We start from the raw sequence: 19,858 nt of genomic DNA, 5'->3' as shown, positions 1-19,858 counted from the left end.
TGCCGGCAGCACTTGAAAGGTCCAAAGATGCTCACAATGGCGGTGCGCGGGGGGGCAGCGCGAGATCTCAGACTCCCGCTACCAGCCAGAATAGTCACTCTGGTCCAGAACAGGAATCACCCCACCCCCGCCTCGCCGCGCCGCCGGGGTCCGCCAGTGCAGACCGCAATGAAATGACAAGGAGCCGTCGGCGACGCACTCACCGTCCCCACAACGATAAATAGTCCGCAGCAGGCAGCGATGACATTCAGGACAGCACGAGCGGCCAGCAGTAGTACCCGCATCAGGATCACCACTTCGCAGGGCACGTTTCCTCCAATGCGGCCTATCAGCCACGTGGGCGCAGCGGCACTCGAGTGGCTGCCGCCGCTGGGCAGGGCTCCAAGCAAGTCCTCAACAACTCCCACTTCGCAGCACAGGCAGCTCCGGTAGCGATACGGAGAACCGCGCGCCAGCTAAACCTTCACCGGAGGCAGCAGGCAGGCAGAGATGATGAATCACACCGCTCCACTTCAAATCAAGGTGCAGGGGACTAAGGATTAATGAAGGATAAGGAGCCAAGCAGCCGGAGCCTCACTGGCGTGAGGCCATCTTGGTCATACTCCACCTAGCGGCCCCGAAGTGAAGGCTATTCTATATGAAGGCGAGTAGTCGTCTTTAGCAATAATTGACACAGCTGTGGACATCTTTTCTACTGGTTTACGTTGTGAGGGCCAGGTCAGCATTTGTTTCAGGGACTTCAGGTTCTCTAATAAACTAAGCTGCTGGAGGGGGGCCTCTAATGAAAACGCTATTTGGTTCACAGTCATCCATCCATAGAATGTAGGTGTGCACAAATTGTGTCCCATATGGGGTGTTTGGGGTCTGGTATCAAATCTGTCCGGCACCCTGTCATTATACTGCACATATTGCAGTGCCTTTTGGAGCACATATGGTATAAATTTCTCCTCGAGTGTGCAAGTGTAATTTCTCGACTTCACCATTTTGTAGGCATATCAGAAGTGGCCGGTAAGGTAGAATTGAATGAGATAACAGACCTTTTTAGTTTTCACCTACAGACCACTTTAACTTTGGCTGCCTATTGTTGAAGACTTCATGTAAACAATACAATACATAATGAGGGCTTTGGGTGACTCGCTATTGAATGGCTTAATGTCCCTCTCACTTCTCTGCTCCAGATTCAGTAGCTTACTTCCCTGTTCTTGTGTTTATTCTGCCCAGGAGGCATTTTGAGCTTGGTGTGCTTTGATTGGATGACATATATCCTTCCACTTCTGTCACACTTGCATTGCAGTGCAAGTGAGGATCAATTTTGTTTTCCTTTCTATCTCTCTTCTTTCCCACTCTTTTTTTTAAAGCTACCTTTGAATGCTTGCCTCCCTCGCCTGACTCCTTGCGCTCTGAGCACCACACACAGCTGTATTAGCAGATTGCCACATTAAAATGTTTTTAACAGTTCCAATATGGCTTTCTAAGCATGGCTGCAGTGGCCATCTAGAGGTAAAACAAGCATTGACAAAACCATAGATTTCACAGGTAAGACCAATTCGATTTACAAAAGGTTTTTTATGCTTATTGGCAAACCATGGTTATCTGCAAATTCTACATGGCCTCCCATGGATTACCATGGATGAACTTTTTCTTTTTGACTGTACATCTGACCAGCATGCGCACATTCATGTGCTGTGTGCGCTACTCCATGTTTCTCCTGTCAGCAAGTTTTGACAAGTCTCGCTGCTTACATTTTATTTCTTTGTAGACTTAATCATTTCCATCCATGCCTCCCAATAATACACAAGCATCTCCCTGCCAAACCAGACTTATTATACTCCTGTCGCCACCTAAATAACCAAGTCTCTCACACACGCCCACACACAAACAATACATGTATAACACTTCCTACTCACTTGTGGCTGCACCCACCAATATCTCACTCCCTCTCTATGCACCCATGTGTTACCTTCTCCCTAGTAGCCATATACACATAGGTCCTGTGAACTTGAAAGTTAAATGCTGCATGTTAATTCTTGACTTCGACACATATCTGACACACTTCTCCTCAGAGTATGTATATACTGCACTCTCACTCTGATCCCAGAGTTGACACCCTATCCTTTTTTTCAAACACACAGGAGGAGGCACTTAAGAAGGCCACAGAGAAGTTTCAAGAGGATGAGGAGCAATTTAATAAAGACCATGAGGTGAGATCTGCTGATGTGACTTTGACCACCATCATGCTTAATAAAGACTTTGAGGTGAGGATTGCTGATGTGTGATGTAGTTAGCTGCCCTATGTTTGAGATGAAGTCTGATGAGTGATAATCATCAGCAGCACAAGTGAGAAGGACTGTAAAGGGGACGTTTTCCAGTTTACTCAACAGAGAAGTTCATGGTTCTGATGGATACTTCTAACCACAAATACGTCCCCTTTTAGACTGTCCCCTAGATGAATCGCAGCTGTTGTCAAATTCGTGCTCATGCGTGCCACCAGCATTGACTTTGTTCCGCCTTGGAAGTGATGGGGCAGAAACTTATATAAGGACCTGGTGTTACTCTTCCTTTTTCGTTTGTTTGACATATTATTTCAAGCTAATTTGCAGTGTGCCAAGGAGCAATATCCCCATCTGAAACCACAAGGTTCAAACCGAGCCATGACTGTTGTAAACAGATCTCTGAAAGAAACACGTTAGTGATACATTCCTTACCTTAGAATTACCCCCAGGCGTCAGATTGGATCCGTTAAGTTTTCGTCAGAAGTACCCCTGCGCGTCGGAAGATGGCGTCGTGTGGGTCTGCGTCCGTCATTGGCGTCGTGGTCGCCGTGATGACGTCGTGGCAGGTACTTAGATGCCGCCCTCGCACGCTGACATCAGTTCTTTCTTTTTACGCGCCTGCAAGCGCAGATCCAGAGAGAGCGGTACCCCAAGTCACTTTTTGACTGAGTTTTTCCATGCCTTTTTGTCTCTATTTTTTGAGTCGATCGACTCCTGGTGCCTTAGGGATGCCCAGCTTCAAGTCCTGCGGGGACTGTCATCGCATGACGTAGGTGATGGACCTGCATCGCGTGTGTCTCTACTGCCTGGGGTGTGACCACGACCCCAAGTCGTGCCCTGACTGCCGGGCCATGACGCCGAAGACTTTGCGTGAGTGGTCCTGAAAGGTGCTTGAAGTCTGAGATGGACCCACTCGGAGTGCCATGGGTGTTCGGGCTGTGGTCAGGACTTCAAGTTGTATGAGGAATTTTCCGCCTTGCACTTGAAGGCGAATCAAGACCGTGAAGTGAAGCTGTATGTCACCAAAGATTGAAAGAAGCCATACAAGTCCCTCTCTAAGTCGAGGGCATGGAAGCATTCCCGCTCTCGAGGCCAGTCCCTCAACAGGGCCTCTTCGAGGCATGAGGTCATCAGGTCAGTATAAGTGGAAACACAAGAAAGTGAAGCGGAATACAACTCCATTCCATCTCTATCGATCTCAACAAGTTGCAAGGATGGTCACTTGGATCTTGCTCCCAATCCCTGATTGAAGAGCCGATACCACAGTTGATCCTGATGTGCATGAGAGTCCCCAGCCATCGGCGATGCAGCAGCAGGTCGAGGCCTTCAAGGATGCTGTAATGCGTATTTTTGTTCCACACAAACTCCAGTGGCAACTTCAGTTCCGGCTTCAAGACCTGCACGGCTCCTTCTTCGATGCCTGTACTGAAGTTGCCAGAAGTGGATCCTTTGCTAACTCCAGTGTCTGATCCCAAACCAAATACAGCTTGACCCCAACTGAGGTTGTGCCCTGGCTTCACTCCATCGGACCCGGTCTTATATGATCTAATTCAGATAAAACACTCAGCTACCATGGAACCACCCTCAGTTGTTCAGCCAGCTTTTCAGTTACGATTCTGACCAGAGTTAGGCCCCCACTTAGAGATGACAATGGAAATCATGGGGATGATTTTCCCCTATGTTATGATGAAGACATTCTATACATGGATTTACAGGAGGCTAGTGGGCTGAATACTTGATTTCCCCCTTTGTGCTGCAACAGAAGATATAACTTCTTTTGCAGTAGTTATCAGAAATGCTGCTGAGGTTCTGGGTTTAAAACTTCCTTCCTTCTGAGCCCTTACTGCTGTTCAGTTAAGCCCAAACTGACACCCTTTTAGGCACTTGGTCTAACCTTTGCTCTTACCCACCAGTGAACAAATGGTCAGCCAGACGTTACAGACTGATTCCTGACTGTCCTGATTTTTTATGCAGCATCCTATGCCTGAGATTTTGGTGGTCTGAGCTTCCACCAGCAAAGTGAATCCCAACAGGCTCCCCATGACAACCAACTCCCAGACAGGGAGTCGAAAAAGATCGAATCATTCAGAAAAAAAATAATTCTCTTCGTCAAGCCTAGCCTTGAGATTGGTCAGTGCTAGTTGTCTACTAGGCATGGCCATCAAGGTCCTGACATTGGTCCCGGAACAGTGCAGAGCCTTGCTTGCTCAAACCATTCAAGGTGATCCTGACACTACCAAATATATAATTTGGGCTGACCTGGACACTACTGATTGTTTGGGATGAGCAGTCTGAGGCTAGTGTGTTGCTTCGTAACCACACGTGGATGGGATCCACAGGCTTCTCTGGAGATGTGCGGGCATCGGCCTTTTGATGGATCCTGCCTTTTTGGTGAAAAGGCGATTCCGCTGTGTAAGGAAATCCAAGCGACAGGGGGTTCTTTGGGTCTTTTGACCCCTGCTAGACATTTCCATCATCAGTTTCAATCCTTAGAGGGTAGTCCAGAGACTTTGCATGTAGACCACGCCAGAAAAACCCAACTCTGCTGTAGTCACTTCCACTCTTTTATGGCAGGAGACTGTGATCACATAAAAAATATGCATGTCACCAGGTATGATCTTCCTATTACCTCTCTCTGTAACATCAGCCTCCAAACTACTTTAGTTTGCCCTTGGTGGCACCCACCCACCCTAAGGGGGGCGGGATTTGACATTTCTTCCAGGGAGGACGTCCATCACTTCCAACAGTTTGGTCCTCCAGATCATCCAGTAGGGCTATGCCCTCCTGTTTCTTTCCGACTCACCACTGCTCCGAAACACATAAGAACAGGTGTCCGACTAACATCTAACCTTTTTCCTACAATAGGTGCATGCTGTACTGTCCAAAGGTGCTTTTTAAGAGGGTGCTGGCCTTGGCGATAAGGAAGGGTTGTTACTCCTGCTATTTCCATATCCTATTTTTCACCTTCGAACCCAGGATGTCTTCCTGCTGGAGTTCGAACCTTCAGGACATGTACTTTCATATGCCTATCCTGCAGTCCCATAGCCATTCCCTGTGGTTCAGGTTCTGCCAGGAGTATTATCAGTTTGCTGTGCTCCCCTTTTGCCTTAACGGCACCCCTTGAGTGTTCACAATAGTGTCACCCCCCATCTTCAGAGGTTGTGGATACCAGTTTTCCACTACCTTGATGACTGGCTGTTGAGTGTGGGCTCGCCACAATCAGTCGTAGACCACCTTTAGACAACTGCAAACCTCCTGACATTATTGGGGTTCTCGATCAACGAGCCAAGTTCACACCTTACTCCTTTGCTGAGGCTTCCTTTTCTAGGAGCTCTCTTGAGATGCAGTTCAGGACCTTTCCTTTGTCGCAACAAATCCAGGACATTCTAGCAATTATCCTGACATATCAGCCTCAGTCTTGGATCTCAATGAGAGCAGTTCTGAAGCTTCGTCTGTTGGCCCATGCGCCCTGCTCTCCCACTTTTTTCACAAGGTGACATATACGAGCTCTACAGTGGGATCTGAAGTCTGTGAGCCTAACATGGAGGGAAGCTAGAGGACATCATTCAGGTTTCAAAGGAGACTACACAAAATAGTGGTGGCTGATTGACCACAACCTGATGGGCAGGTGACCCCTTTCCCTACCCCACACAGAGCAGACCGTGCTGACATGTGCTTCACTGCTTGGTTGGAGAGGTCATCTGGGAATGGTGGAGATGGGGTTTCAGGTCCCTGGCGGAAACGTTGCTCCACTTAAATCTATTGTAGCTGCAGGCCATCTCCCAGGCATTGAAAGTCTTCCTGCCATCCATAAAGGGAAGGCAGGTGCTGGTTCTCACGAACAACACAAACTCCATGTGGTACTGCTGCTAGCAGGGCTGAGTAGGGTCCAGTTCAAAGAGACTCTGCATCTCTGGATTTGGCTGGTGTGATAGGGCATCTTCCTGATAGTGAACTTCCTGGCAGGCTCTCCAAGGACAAGCTCAGATGGCGACGCCTTGCGGTTCACAAATGACAGTTGCACCCTTATGTAACACAGGTCATCTTCCAACCGTCTGAAGATCCCTGGCTAGATCTTCTCTCTACCGAGAATGTTCAGTGACAAAACGTATACGCATTGGAGTTCCCAAGAATGCTTTTGGGAAAACTCATAGACTTGAACAGATCATGGGAGGGACTCATGTACGCATTCCTGCACTGTCTTCTACCATCAGTTCTGAAGAAGCTCAGGAATAATTGGGCTTAAGGCATACTCGTGGCTCCAGATTAGGCAAGGAGAGTGTGGTACCCAGAACTTCTGGACATTAGTATCTGCATCCGATTAGACTACTGCTTACAGAAGATCTTCTGTCGAAGCAGCAATGCAGGGTTCTGCAACTGAACCTGAGTAATCTACACCTCCTTGCATGGAGAATAAACTGCGTTTAATTTAGATGTCACCTTTGCTGCCAGATGCCCATCTACGAAGTCTTTTTATGACAGGTGCTGGGACACGTTTGTGGTTCGGAGTCTGCAAAGCAGACCCTTTCCAAGCCAAATATGAATGTTCTGTTTGTCAGCCTTTTTCCCCATACCGGGCTGTAAGTTCTTTGGCCACCCTGACCTATGACCGACCCTCTTAGGACAAGAGCTAGCGACACGGAAGTTATTATGCTGGTTGTTTATTGCAGGTAAAGGTATGGTTGTTTAGGGGCAACTGATAAAGTCCATCAAAAGAAAGGGGAAACAGAAGTTCGTGAATATACAAAGACAAAGCAACAGGTCCGGTAGCCGCTTCTGCAGGTCCCTCTGGTGTGAGTAACTTCAGGTCAGTTCCTTGAGAGGTCCTCAGGTTTGTTTTGGCGTCCCCGGGAGATAAAGGAAACACAGAAAGAACCACCCGTCAGTAACAAAGTCTTGACTCTCGTGACTGTGTGATTCACCCACCACCTATGCGTCTATTCACCAGGGTTCGTGAGGAAGGGAAACGTGAGGAGTAGGGCGGACCTAACTAGTGCCCGCTTTACTTGCTCTCCCCGCTTTCGCCCTCCCAGTCCAGCGTTTGAAAGAATTTAAGAAAGACACTGACCTGGAGCTACAGTCCTCCAGGACCGTAGCATTGGGTGTCTCGGCGTCCTGGCTCTCCGCGGGACGACTGGACACGGTAGCGGTACCAGCTGGGGCCTCGCCGCCCGTCGCGTCTTCTTCTCCGCTACTTCGGCTCTCCTGTTCGGTCCTCTGTTCTCTCTCTGGGTCCGTCACTCCTTCGCTCTCCGCCGTCTTCTCCAACAACTTTGCTTCCTCTTCCTCCCTTTTTGTCTCCGCCTCCCTCACGTCTCTCGTCTTCGTCCGGGGCGTCACATCCGCCCCTACCTGGAAGACTAGACCGCCACCGCCCTCCGCTTGGAATTCGGACGTCGCCATCTTGAAGGGCACGGGAAAGGCGTTTCCGGCGTTTCCGGCACTGTCCGTATCACACTGCCTTTCTCCCCGGGATGGCCGATCGGGCCATTCAGTGACAGGGAATCGGGAGAGGTAGTCCGCATTGCATTGCAAACGCCCGGGAATATGTATAGTCTGAAACGAAAAGGGTTGTAATGCTAAGAACCATCTCAGTATTTTGGTATTGGTGTCTTTATTGGTGGCTAACCAGGTCAGTGGTGCATGGTCCGTTAGGAGAAAGAAATGTCGTCCCGACAGGTAATATTGTAGTGATTCTATGGCCCACTTAATGGCCAAGCATTCTTTCTCCATGGTGGCATATCGGGTTTCCCTGGGGAATAATTTCCGACTCAAAAATAATATGGGTTGTAAGAACCCTTGAGTATTTGGTTGAGAAAGTACAGCCCCTACCCCTCTATCCGAGGCGTCGGTTTGTAGTACAAAGGACTTATTGAAGTCCGGACAGGACAAAACCGGGGCACTACACAGGGCAGTCTTTAGTGCGCTGAAACTGTCTTCCTGCCTCCTTCCCCATTCTATCTTGGTCTTGCTGTTTTTGTTCTGCAGGAGGTCCGTGAGGGGGCTCGCCAGCTCGGAGAATTGTGGGACGAACCTGCGATAGTAACCCGCCAGTCCCAAAAAAGCTCTAACTTCTTTTTTCGTAGAAGGGCGGGGGATCTTCTGTATAGCTTCTAATTTGTTGTGTTGTGGTAGGATCGAGCCCTCTCTGATAGTGTAGCCCAAGTATTCGATTTGGTGTGTTCCTAAAGTGGTCTTCTTTGGATTTAGAGTAAGACCTGCTTGCCTCAAGGTTTTAAAAACGTTATTGAGATGAGCTAAATGTGTGTCCCAGTCGGGGCTATACACCACTATGTCGTCTAAATAGGCGACAGCGTAGTCCCGGTGTGTTCTCAATAGAACGTCCATAAGCCTCTGAAACGTTGCAGGTGCTCCGTGGAGACCAAACGGCATCACCTTAAATTGATATAGTCCGGACGGGGTTGAAAATGCAGTCTTTTCCTTGGCTGATTCTGTTAACGGAATCTGCCAATAACCTTTTGTCAGGTCAATGGTGGACATGACTCGTGCCCCCCCCAACCTCTCGATTAATTCGTCCACCCGGGGCATTGGGTAATTGTCGAATTTGGAGTGAGCGTTCACCTGGCGGAAGTCTATGCAAAAGCGAAGACTTCCGTCCGGTTTGGGCACTAATACAATGGGTGACCGCCATGGACTGTGAGACGGTTCGATTATGTCCGCCTGGAGCATGGACTCTACTTCTACTTCTACGGCTTCTCTCCTAGCCTGTGGTATCCTGTATGGTTTGAGGTTCACCACTATTCCTTCCTGTGTAACAATGTCATGTGATACTATTGAGGTACGTCCTGGGCTCCTCGAACTTAACCCTGGGTGTTGACTCAACAGATCACATACTTGTGCTCTTTGTTTGGGAGTTATTTTAGATCCCATCTGTGGCATGTCTTCTCTGGACATCCCCTCCCTTTCCATGCATATTTCCAATGGTTTATTGAGGGTCACTTGACACACCGGTTGTATCCCTTTATCCTCTCCGGTACAGGCCTGTTTCTCCTCCCACTTCTTTAAAAGGTTTATATGGTATGTTTGCCCTTGGCTGTTAGTGTGGGGTATCGCTATTCTGTAAGAAACCGGAGTGACCCTCTGGGTCACGCTATAGGGGCCTTGCCATGTTGCCAACAGCTTCTTATCGGAAGAGGGCAACAGAATCAACACCTTATCTCCTACTTTCAACTCCCTCATTCGGCTGGCACGATCATACTGTTCTTTTTGGTTAGCCTGTGCTTTCTCCATATTTTGATGGACAGTGTCCCATAGAGTCGCTAAGGTTTCCTTCAGGGTGTGTACATAATTTAACACAGGCTTCCCTTCGTCCTCCTCTTCCGTCCACTGTTCCGCGGCCATGTCTAATAGAGTGCGAGGTGTACGTCCAAACAGGAGTTCGAAAGGACTGAATCCTGTGGATTTTTGTACGTGTGTTCTGATGGCAAATAGTACTAAAGGTAACTTCCGGTCCCAGTCCCTTCCGGTGTCTCCAATTAGTTTCTTTAGGATAGTCTTGATGGTTCGGTTGTACCGTTCCACCAGACCATCCGTTTGTGGGTGGTACACTGAGGTTCGGATTTGGCGTACCCCTAGTATTTTACAGATGTCTTTCATCAATCTGGCCATAAAAGGGGTTCCCTGGTCTGTTAACAGTTCTAACGGGAAGCCTACTCGAGAAAAGAATGATACCATGGCCTGGGCTACAGCTGTAGTGGTCATGCTGGTGAGGGGTATAGCCTCGGGGTAGCGAGTTGCATAGTCCACCAAAACTAAAATATACTGGTGTCCCCTTGCTGATCTAATAAGGGGACCCACTAGATCCATGCCTACCCGCTGGAAGGGAATGTCAATGATGGGTAACGGACACAGAGGTACCTTTTTATCTTTGGAGGGGTTGATCATTTGGCATTTGGGACAAGCTGCACAAAATCGAGCGGTTTCTTGGTATACCCCTGGCCAATAAAACCGTTCTAACAGGTATTTCAGGGTGTGTTCTTGACCATAATGACCCCCTCCCGTCTGACTGTGTGCTAACTGTAGGGCCTGTTCTCTAAATGCTATCGGTATCAGCAATTGATCACACCTCCGTCCAGGACCACCAACGGCTCTATAAAGCAGACCTTTTTTTATAAAAAAATATGGGCCTACCTTGTTGGGGTCAACTTCCTGAACGTGCTTCCAGGCTTGTACCAAGGTGCTGTCATCTTTCTGTGCCGCTCGAAAGCTGCGGGCAGGAGTATTGATGTCATCTGGGAAAGAAAGCATACATGAAAATATACCAGGATTGGTCAGAGCGTAGTGTTCTCTGTCCCTTCTTTTCTCACTACGGGATTTTTTTTCTCTGTCTTGGGGCTGGGATATAGGTTCGGTACGGAACGGGGCTTCGTGTAGCCAGTTCTGTTCGTCTCCCGATTGCATGAGCCCGGCTAAATATTCATGGAAAAGGGGAAGGTCGGTACCTAACAATACTTTTTCGGGTAACCCAGGTACTATTCCCACTTTTCTCACTTGGGGGTATCCGTCTATTTCTAGTAAGACTTCAGCTAAGGGATAGGCCCGTACATCGCCATGAACACAGGAGACTAGTACCGTTTCTCCCTCACACTCTTTTGCTCCCTGAAGGATTTCTTTGGCCACGACTGTATGGTGACAACCCGTATCTAATAAAGCGTCTATAGGTCTCCCATTTATCCTAACACCTTTCTTGTATCTCTGTCTAGTGCCCCCTGTTAGTAACACCCTTCCTCGGGACCACCCGACCTCCATGGGCTCTGCGTGATCGGTGTTCAAGGGACAATTCCGAGCTATGTGCCCCCACTCAGCACACCGAAAACACTGAGGGCCTAGATGTGCTGATGTTGGTTTTGGAGTGGATTTGGGAACTGGTTTTGTAATGGACAAGGGTCGTCTGTCTCCTTCACTGGTGGATTTGGTAGGGGTTTTGAGGGAGGTCATCGGGACTCTGGGGCTTTGAGCTTTAAAGTCCGGTGATCTGTGGTATGCACAAGCAAGTTCAATGGCTGTTTGTTGAGTTAAGGCCGGATGCTGTTTCAGCCAGGCTATCGTATTATATGGTAGAGCTTCCAAGTATTGTTCTAAGAACACTTTCTCTACCACCTCCTCTACCGAGGCCGTGCTGGGTTGAAGCCATCGTGTCCCCAAATCTTTAATGCGGTAGAATAAGGCTCGGGGGTTGTCACCAGTCACCCACTTTTCTTTGCGAAACCGGGCTCTATAATATTCGTGATCACACCCCAGTCGTTCCAAAATGGCCCTTTTTATGTCTTGATAAGGGGTCGCACCAGCGGGGTTGGCCGCTTGGTAGGCTGCCTGTAATTCGCCTGACAACAGTGGGGCGATGTACTGACCCCACCGTTCTGGGGGCCAAGCAGCAGTAGTAGCTACTCTTTCAAAGTTCGTAAAGAAATAGTCAGGGTCCTCCCCTTCTTGGAATTTCTGTAGTACGCTCCCCGGGACGTGCGGATGCACCCTGGTGTTGGCTATCACATCCGTAAGTCTTAGTATAGCTGTGTCTTGCACCTGTTGGTTGTTTGTTAATAGAGACGCCTGGTCGGTCAGGGCCTTCTGAAATGACTCCCTTTCCTTCTGTGCATTTAGATTTTGTTGTTCCAGGACTAGTTGCAAGTGTCGCTGACCCTCAGCTAGCTGTGTGATGATGTCCTGTAGGGTCACGGGTTGTGTCATCTTCAAGCCTCAGATGAGATCCCACTTCTGACACCACTGTAAGTTCTTTGGCCACCCTGACCTATGACCGACCCTCTTAGGACAAGAGCTAGCGACACGGAAGTTATTATGCTGGTTGTTTATTGCAGGTAAAGGTATGGTTGTTTAGGGGCAACTGATAAAGTCCATCAAAAGAAAGGGGAAACAGAAGTTCGTGAATATACAAAGACAAAGCAACAGGTCCGGTAGCCGCTTCTGCAGGTCCCTCTGGTGTGAGTAACTTCAGGTCAGTTCCTTGAGAGGTCCTCAGGTTTGTTTTGGCGTCCCCGGGAGATAAAGGAAACACAGAAAGAACCACCCGTCAGTAACAAAGTCTTGACTCTCGTGACTGTGTGATTCACCCACCACCTATGCGTCTATTCACCAGGGTTCGTGAGGAAGGGAAACGTGAGGAGTAGGGCGGACCTAACTAGTGCCCGCTTTACTTGCTCTCCCCGCTTTCGCCCTCCCAGTCCAGCGTTTGAAAGAATTTAAGAAAGACACTGACCTGGAGCTACAGTCCTCCAGGACCGTAGCATTGGGTGTCTCGGCGTCCTGGCTCTCCGCGGGACGACTGGACACGGTAGCGGTACCAGCTGGGGCCTCGCCGCCCGTCGCGTCTTCTTCTCCGCTACTTCGGCTCTCCTGTTCGGTCCTCTGTTCTCTCTCTGGGTCCGTCACTCCTTCGCTCTCCGCCGTCTTCTCCAACAACTTCGCTTCCTCTTCCTCCCTTTTTGTCTCCGCCTCCCTCACGTCTCTCGTCTTCGTCCGGGGCGTCACATCCGCCCCTACCTGGAAGACTAGACCGCCACCGCCCTCCGCTTGGAATTCGGACGTCGCCATCTTGAAGGGCACGGGAAAGGCGTTTCCGGCGTTTCCGGCACTGTCCGTATCACACGGGCCAACTGTCCTTGTTTAAGCCACCTTCTGTGATGTGGTTTCTTTGACACACATTTACCCTCACAAACTGTTTGTGATGCCACAATGGGATCTCCATTTGGTCATGACAGCCTTCACATTCAGCCACTTTGAGCTGGTTGCTGCATCTTTTGACCCTCAAAGCGGTCTTTCTCACTGCGATCACTTAAACTTGTTGTTTGAATGAGATCTAGGCTCTATCTGCGCAGCTGCCCTACTCCACCTTCTTTCCAGACAAACTAGTGTTGAGAACCATGGTGGCCATTTTGCCGAAAGTTGTGATTCCCTTTTTACGCTGGGCAATCCATCACTCTCCCAACGTTCTTTGCTCTTTCTTTACCCTGCCTCCACCCTCGAAAAAGGAGAAGAGGCTCCATCAACTGTTCAACAAAAGAACCTTGAGCTTTTTCATTGATAGTACCAAATACCATAGGGTGCACATCAGCTTTTTGTGGAGTTCTTTGAAGCAAAGAAAGGTAAAGCAGTGCAGAAAGGGACTTTGTCAAGGATGATAGTCATTTGTATGAAGATCTGTTATGCATTGGCCAAGAGTAGCCTCATGAAGGATTGAGGGCTGATTCTACCAGGGCCAAGGCTGCTACCACTGCTTTGGCATGTACAGTGCCTGCTCTAGACTTCTGTCAAGCTGCAATGTGGGTGTCATTACGCAGGTTCCTGAAGCATTACTATCTTGACGTCCAGGTTCAACATGAAGGCCATTTTGCCCCTTCAGCCATGCAGCACTTTTTGGTCTGAGCCCACCCCATTAAAAGAACAAGCTAATTACTTTTGATAACGTTCTGTTCGAAGCATATGAGCTGCAGATTACACACTATGCATAGATCGCCATCTGGTGTTGGGCCCGGATGTTTGCACTTGTTTTTGTCTTGGAATGTCTTTGGAAGTCACGAGGTAGGTGACTCCTCCCTTGGATCATAGTGCGCATGGGCCTCGGCTCCATCCTCAGATTGTCTTTTTTCCGCCTGTAGTCTCCAATGCGAGTAAGAGCGCCAATTCCCAAACATCAGGGGACGCACCACCACTAGATAAACTCCTGGACGCCTCTGGCAAGCTCACAGCGTCACAGGCAGCAAACATATGGCGCATTGCCAATACACAAGCTCTGTTAGCTAGGTATGACGGGGCACATTATGATGAGCTTGAGTCCATAATACAACACTTCCCAGACAGGTATAAAAACAGGGCCAATGAACTCATACGAGAAGGTAAAATCATCACTAACACCTCCATACGCTGTGCCTTAGATGTCGCAGATACCGCCTCAAGGGCAATAAACACCAGTGTCCTTCTGCGTAGGCATGCCTGGTTATGCATCTCAGAGTGCTATACTCAATCAGCCATTCGATGAGCAACACCTATTTGGCCCTAATGTGGACGGATCACTTGAAAAAATGAAAAAGGATACCGACACAGCCAAATCTAAGGGAGCCTTGCAGTCGCAAGCTCTCAGGTGTTCCTTTCGTCGATCATCCTTCAGAAGCACCCACAGTGGTTATTCCTCTGATAGCCCCTCCACTTATTACAAAGCTCCCACCCAATCCACCTTTACTAGAGGTTACCAAAGAGGCGGTTACAGAGGGAATAACAACAAAGGCAGAGGCAAAAACAACAACTCCCGCTCTGCCTCCACCCCCACCCCATGACTTCCCTCCACTTGCCCCAGACCATTCCACTCCACTCGGGGGAAGACTCCACCAATTCCTCCCTGCCTGGGCCAACATCACTTCAGACAGGTGGGTGCAACAAATAAATCAGGCTACTGTCTCGAACTAACATCTACCACCCCAAACATACCACCCAAACAGCGTCCAATGTCACAAGAACACTTGTCACTGCTAAAGCAGGAGGTAATCTCCCTCCTACAAAAAGTGCAATAGAACCAGTTTCCCTGCACCAACCAAAAAAAAGGAGTTTACTCCCTCTATTTTCTCATACCAAAAAAGGACGGCTCTCTAAGGCCTATTCTAGGCCTCAGACCCCTAAACCTATACATCCACGCAGACCATTTCCACATGGTCACACTTCAGCAGGTCCTTCCTCTGCTTTCACAGGCAGACTTCCTTGCTACCCTAGACCTCAAGGATGCCTATTTCCACGTTCCCATTCACAACGCTCACAGGAAGTATCTCAGATTTGTAGTGGATGGTCAGCACTATCAATTCAAAGTACTTCCATTCGGAATCAACACAGCCCCACAAGTGTTTACCAAGTGCCTAGCAGTGGTGGCAGCACACCTAAGAAGACAGCACGTCCACGTCTTCCCATATCTGGACGACTGGCTCATAAAAGCCAGCTCATACAACCAGTGTGTACAACACACTCGCGCCATTATTCAACAACTTCTCCACCTGGGGTTCACAGTAAACCACGCCAAGTCCCATCTGCAAGCATCCCACACACAAATGTAAATGTAAATGTAAATGTTGTAGACTTGTAAAGCGCACAGCTACCCCAGCAACGGGGTGTCCCGGCGCTGTAGACCGCTGGGGAACCCGTCCTGGCTATCCCTGTGAGATGGTCCCTTTCTGGGTATCTCCAAGGTGAAACCAGGCATCCCCGGCGTCTGTGGGGGGCCGTTGTAGAGATGAGGCAAGCTTAATGCCCAGAGTTGCCGAGTGTGTTCCTGGTTAGAGTAGGTACCGAGGCGAGAATTATTGAGTCCATTTTGACCCTGGTCCACGACCCTGCCGCGTCGGGAATTGAACCCTGGTCCCTGGCCGATTCTCTGCTTACGGGTCTGCCGCCTCTAACTAGTGAGCCACACCTCTCCACAACAATACCTCGGTGCCACAATAGACACCTCAAGGGCGCTAGCCTATCCCAGTCCCGCCAGGATAGCAAGCATGCAGGCACTTCTCACCAAATTCCAACCCGAACACTCTCTTCCAGCTCGAGTGTTCATGCAGCTCATAGGGATGATGTCCTCTTGCATATTCATAGTGCCTCATGCAAGACTCAAGATATGTCCTCTCCAAGAGTGCTTAGCACGCCAATGGAACCAGGCTCAAGGTCAGTTAACAGATCTGGTGTGGGTAGACGGTCGTACTCCTCGCTCTCTGCAGTGGTGGAACACAAAAAATCTTTCCAAAGGACGACCGTTCCTGGAGCCGGTTCCTCAAATAATTATGACAGCGGACGCATCACTCTCTGGCTGGGGAGCTCACCTACAACATCACACCATGCAGGGCAGGTGGACACCTCAACAAAAGTTACTCCACATCAACCACCTGGAGTTACTAGCCATATTCCTAGCCTTAAGAGCATTTCAAAACCACATATCAGGCAAGGCTGTCTTAGTCTGCACGGACAACATGACAGCCATGTACTACATACAAAAGCATGGCGGGGACACACTCTCTGCAGCTCTCTCAGCTAGCACAGAACATATGGAGGTGGGCTATACCTCAGAACATTTTTCTCCTAGCCCAACATGTCCCAGGAGTCCAAAACACCATAGCCGAGCTGTTGAGCTGTCAAACACAACAGATCCACGAGTGGGAACTTCATCCGCAAGTTCTTCAACCGTTTTTTCAAATGTGGGGCAACCACAGGTAGACCTCTTCGCCACCCACGAAAACACCAAGTGCCGAAGCTTCGCCGCCAGATATCCACACCCATTGTCCAAAGGCAATGCAATATGGATGAACTGGTCAGGCAGATTTGCGTACGCTTTTCCGCCTCTCCCACTCATTCCACTAGTGGTGCGCAAACTACAGCAACATTCTTTAACCCTCATCCTAGTTGCTCCAACTTGGGCCAGACAACCGTGGTACAACACATTGCTGGAACTCTCCATAGTTCCGTACCAAAAATTACACCTCTCTCAATGCCTCTTAACCGAGAACCATGGAGATATCCAACACCCAGATCCAGCTCAGCTCAACCTAGCGATCTGGCTCCTGAAGTCCTAGAGTTTGGTTACCTTATCCTTCCTACTGACTGTATGAACGTCATTAAAGAACCTAGACGACCTACCACTAGAGCATGCTATGCAGCCAAGTGGAAACTATTTGTAATATACTGTCATAACTACAACACCGATCCCCTAGATGTGTCTATCCAAAACATCATAGGCTACTTTCCACACCTCCAAAGATGCAACTTCACGTCTATTAGACTGCATCTTGCTGCCATTGCAGCATATCTACAAAATAGACGACATCTATCACTTTTCAGAGTATCTGCCATAAAGGCCTTTATGGAGGGACTCAAAAGAATAATTCCCCCCAGAGTACCACCTTCACCTGTGTGGAATTTAAACATCGTTCTCAAAAGACTAATGGGGCCTCTATTTGAACCTCTACATAAATGTGAGCTACAATTCTTAACATAGAAAACTGCTTTCCTAGTAGCCATTACATCTCTACGAAGAGTTAGCAAACTACAAGCACTAACCATTCGTGAACCTTTTCTGCGGATGCATCCTAATAAGGTTGTCCTCCGAACTAATCCTAAATTCCTCCCTAAAGTCATTTCTCCCTTCCACCTCAATCAATCTGTAGAGCTGCCTGTATTCTTCTCGCAGCCACAAACAGTCGCAGAAAGAGCTCTTCACACCTTAGATGTCAAAAGAGTACGCCTGTACTATATAGAGAGAACACAACCTTTTCGTAAGACCAAACAACTATTCATGTCTTTCTCACCACCACACAAAGGCAACCCCATATCAAAATCCGGGATAGCTAGGTGGATTATCAAATGCATACAAATGTGCTACCTCAAAGCAAAATGTACATTATCTGTTCCTCCTAAAGCCCACTCTACACGCAAGATAGGGGCTTCAATGGCATTTGTAGGGAGCATTCCCTTAGACGATATCTGCAGAGCAGCTACATGGTCTACGCCGCACACATTCACAAAACACTATTGTGTAGATGTGCAAACTAAACAACAGGCTAGTGTGGGCCAAGCTGTACTCAAAACACTATTTCAAACTACTGCAACAGATACTGGTGGTCGCCGCTAGGAGGGGTTACTGCTATACAATCTATGCATAGTGTGTAATCTGCAGCTCATATGCCTCGAACGGAATATGCTACTTACCAGTATGCATCTGTTCTTGGCATGTAGAGCTGCAGATCTACACACACCCACCCGCCTCCCCGGCTACCTTTATGTGTTCCAGTATTATCTTATTTAGATACAGCATATATGGGCATCTTTCCTGTTGCTTACAAAACTCCATAATTTCCCCGCTGGCGAAAAACAATCTGAGGATGGAGCCGATGCCCATGCGCACTATGATCCAAGGGAGGAGTCACCTACCTTGTGACTTTCAAAGACTTTCCAAGACAAAAACAAGTGCAAACATCCGGGCCCAACACCAGATGGCGATCTATGCATTGTGTGTAGATCTGCAGCTCTACATGCCAAGAACATAGGCATACTGGTAAGTAGCATATTCCTTTTGGTGGATACTATATCTAACTGCAGATTCCTCACTACCCTCACGCCTCTCTGTTTAAAAAGGTCCCAAATTAGAGATCTGAATACTGGTACGTCTGATTGTTTTGTGTTCTGCGTCCGAGGTCACAGGAAGAGACAAGTATGAAACTGACATCTGAAAGAGACACGTTGGTAATAGATTCCTTACCTTAGAATATCCCCAGGCGTCAGACTGGATCCAGAAAGTTTTTTCGTCAGCAGTACCCCTGCGCGTCAGTAGGTGGCGTCGTGCGGCTCCACGTCCATCGCTGGCGTCGTAAGCGCCGAAATGACGTCACGGAGACTACTTAGGTGCCACCCATGCGCGCTGACGTCAGTTCTTTCTTTTTCCGCGCCAGCAAGCGCAGATACAGTTGGAGCACGTACCCTAGTCACTTTTTTACTAACTTTTTGGAGACTTTTTGTGGCGGCACTGGGGCCCAGCGTGCGGGTCAGTCCACCTCCGCTCCCGCAGTATCCGCCTCAAAGCCTCCCTAGTCCGAGCTTTGGGGTGCACCCCACGCCGGTGGGCGGCAGGATTCAACATCACCTTCCCCACTGGTGTTATGTCACTTCGGACAGGTGGGTGCTGCAAATCGTCCGAAGGGGCTACTCCCTCCCCTTCGAGTCTGCCCCACCTGCCATGCCACCTCAGTGCCACCGCATGTCGGGGGATCACTTTGCGCTTCTCCAAAAGGAAGTCGCGGCCCTCTTGGCCAAGGGGGCCATCGAGCGCGTTCCTGGGCCAGAAGTAGGACGTGGTTGTTATTCCCACTACTTTCTGGTCCCCAAAAAGGGGAAACGGGGCCTGCGCCCCTTCTTGGACCTCAGGAACGTCAATCGCTTCCTCTGGAAGGAGAAGTTCAAGATGTTGACTTTGGCTCAGGTCTTGGCTGCCCTCGACCCTGGAGACTGGATGGTAGTGTTGGACTTGCAGGACGCATATTTTCATATCCCAGTCCTGCCGGCCCACCGGTGTTACTTGCGGTTCACGGTGGGCCAGGAGCATTTTCAGTTTGCTGTGCTCCCCTTCGGCCTTACCAGTGCCCTCGGGTGTTCACGAAAGTGATGGCGGTGGCCGCAGCTCACCCGCGCAGATCAGGGGTTTCAGTCTTCCCCTATCTCGACGACTGGTTGTTGAAGGCGGGCTCGCCACAGGCAGTCGTTTTCCACCTCCAGACTACGTCCGACCTCCTGCATCTGTTTGGGTTCTCCATCAACGTGCTGAAGTTGCACCTGAGTGCCTCTCAGAAGCTCCCCTTAATCGGAGTGGTTCTGGATTCGACGCTGTTTCGGGTCTATCCTCCCAAGCAGCTAGTCTGGGATATTCAGGCTATGATTCTGATCTTTCAGCCTCTATCCAGGTTTCAGTCAGGATGACCCTCCGGCTCCTGGGCCTGATGGCCTCCTGCATCCTGCTAGTGCAACATGCCAGATGGCATATGCGGGCTCTGCAGTGGGACCTGAAGTTCCAGTGGGCACAGCATCAGGGCAGC

General features: G+C 49.2%; 1 protein-coding gene across 4 annotated transcripts in view; it reads left to right on the top strand.

Moving 5' to 3' along the window:
- Positions 1-19,858, top strand: part of CEP164 (centrosomal protein 164) — a 341,304-nt gene that overhangs the window by 272,379 nt on the left and 49,067 nt on the right. For all 4 annotated transcript variants that reach the window (XM_085647440.1, XM_085647438.1, XM_085647439.1 and 1 more), the window contains one exon: positions 2,133-2,201. In XM_085647440.1, coding sequence (XP_085503566.1) covers positions 2,133-2,201 — 69 coding nt within the window. The remainder of the gene's footprint in view (positions 1-2,132; positions 2,202-19,858) is intronic.

Source organism: Triturus cristatus, chromosome 3_2, assembly GCF_964204655.1.
Source record: "Triturus cristatus chromosome 3_2, aTriCri1.1, whole genome shotgun sequence".
NCBI classification, from domain to species: Eukaryota; Metazoa; Chordata; class Amphibia; order Caudata; family Salamandridae; genus Triturus; species Triturus cristatus.
The sequence above is the reverse complement of the archived record's forward strand: the minus strand, read 5'-3'. Positions and strand labels throughout refer to the sequence as shown.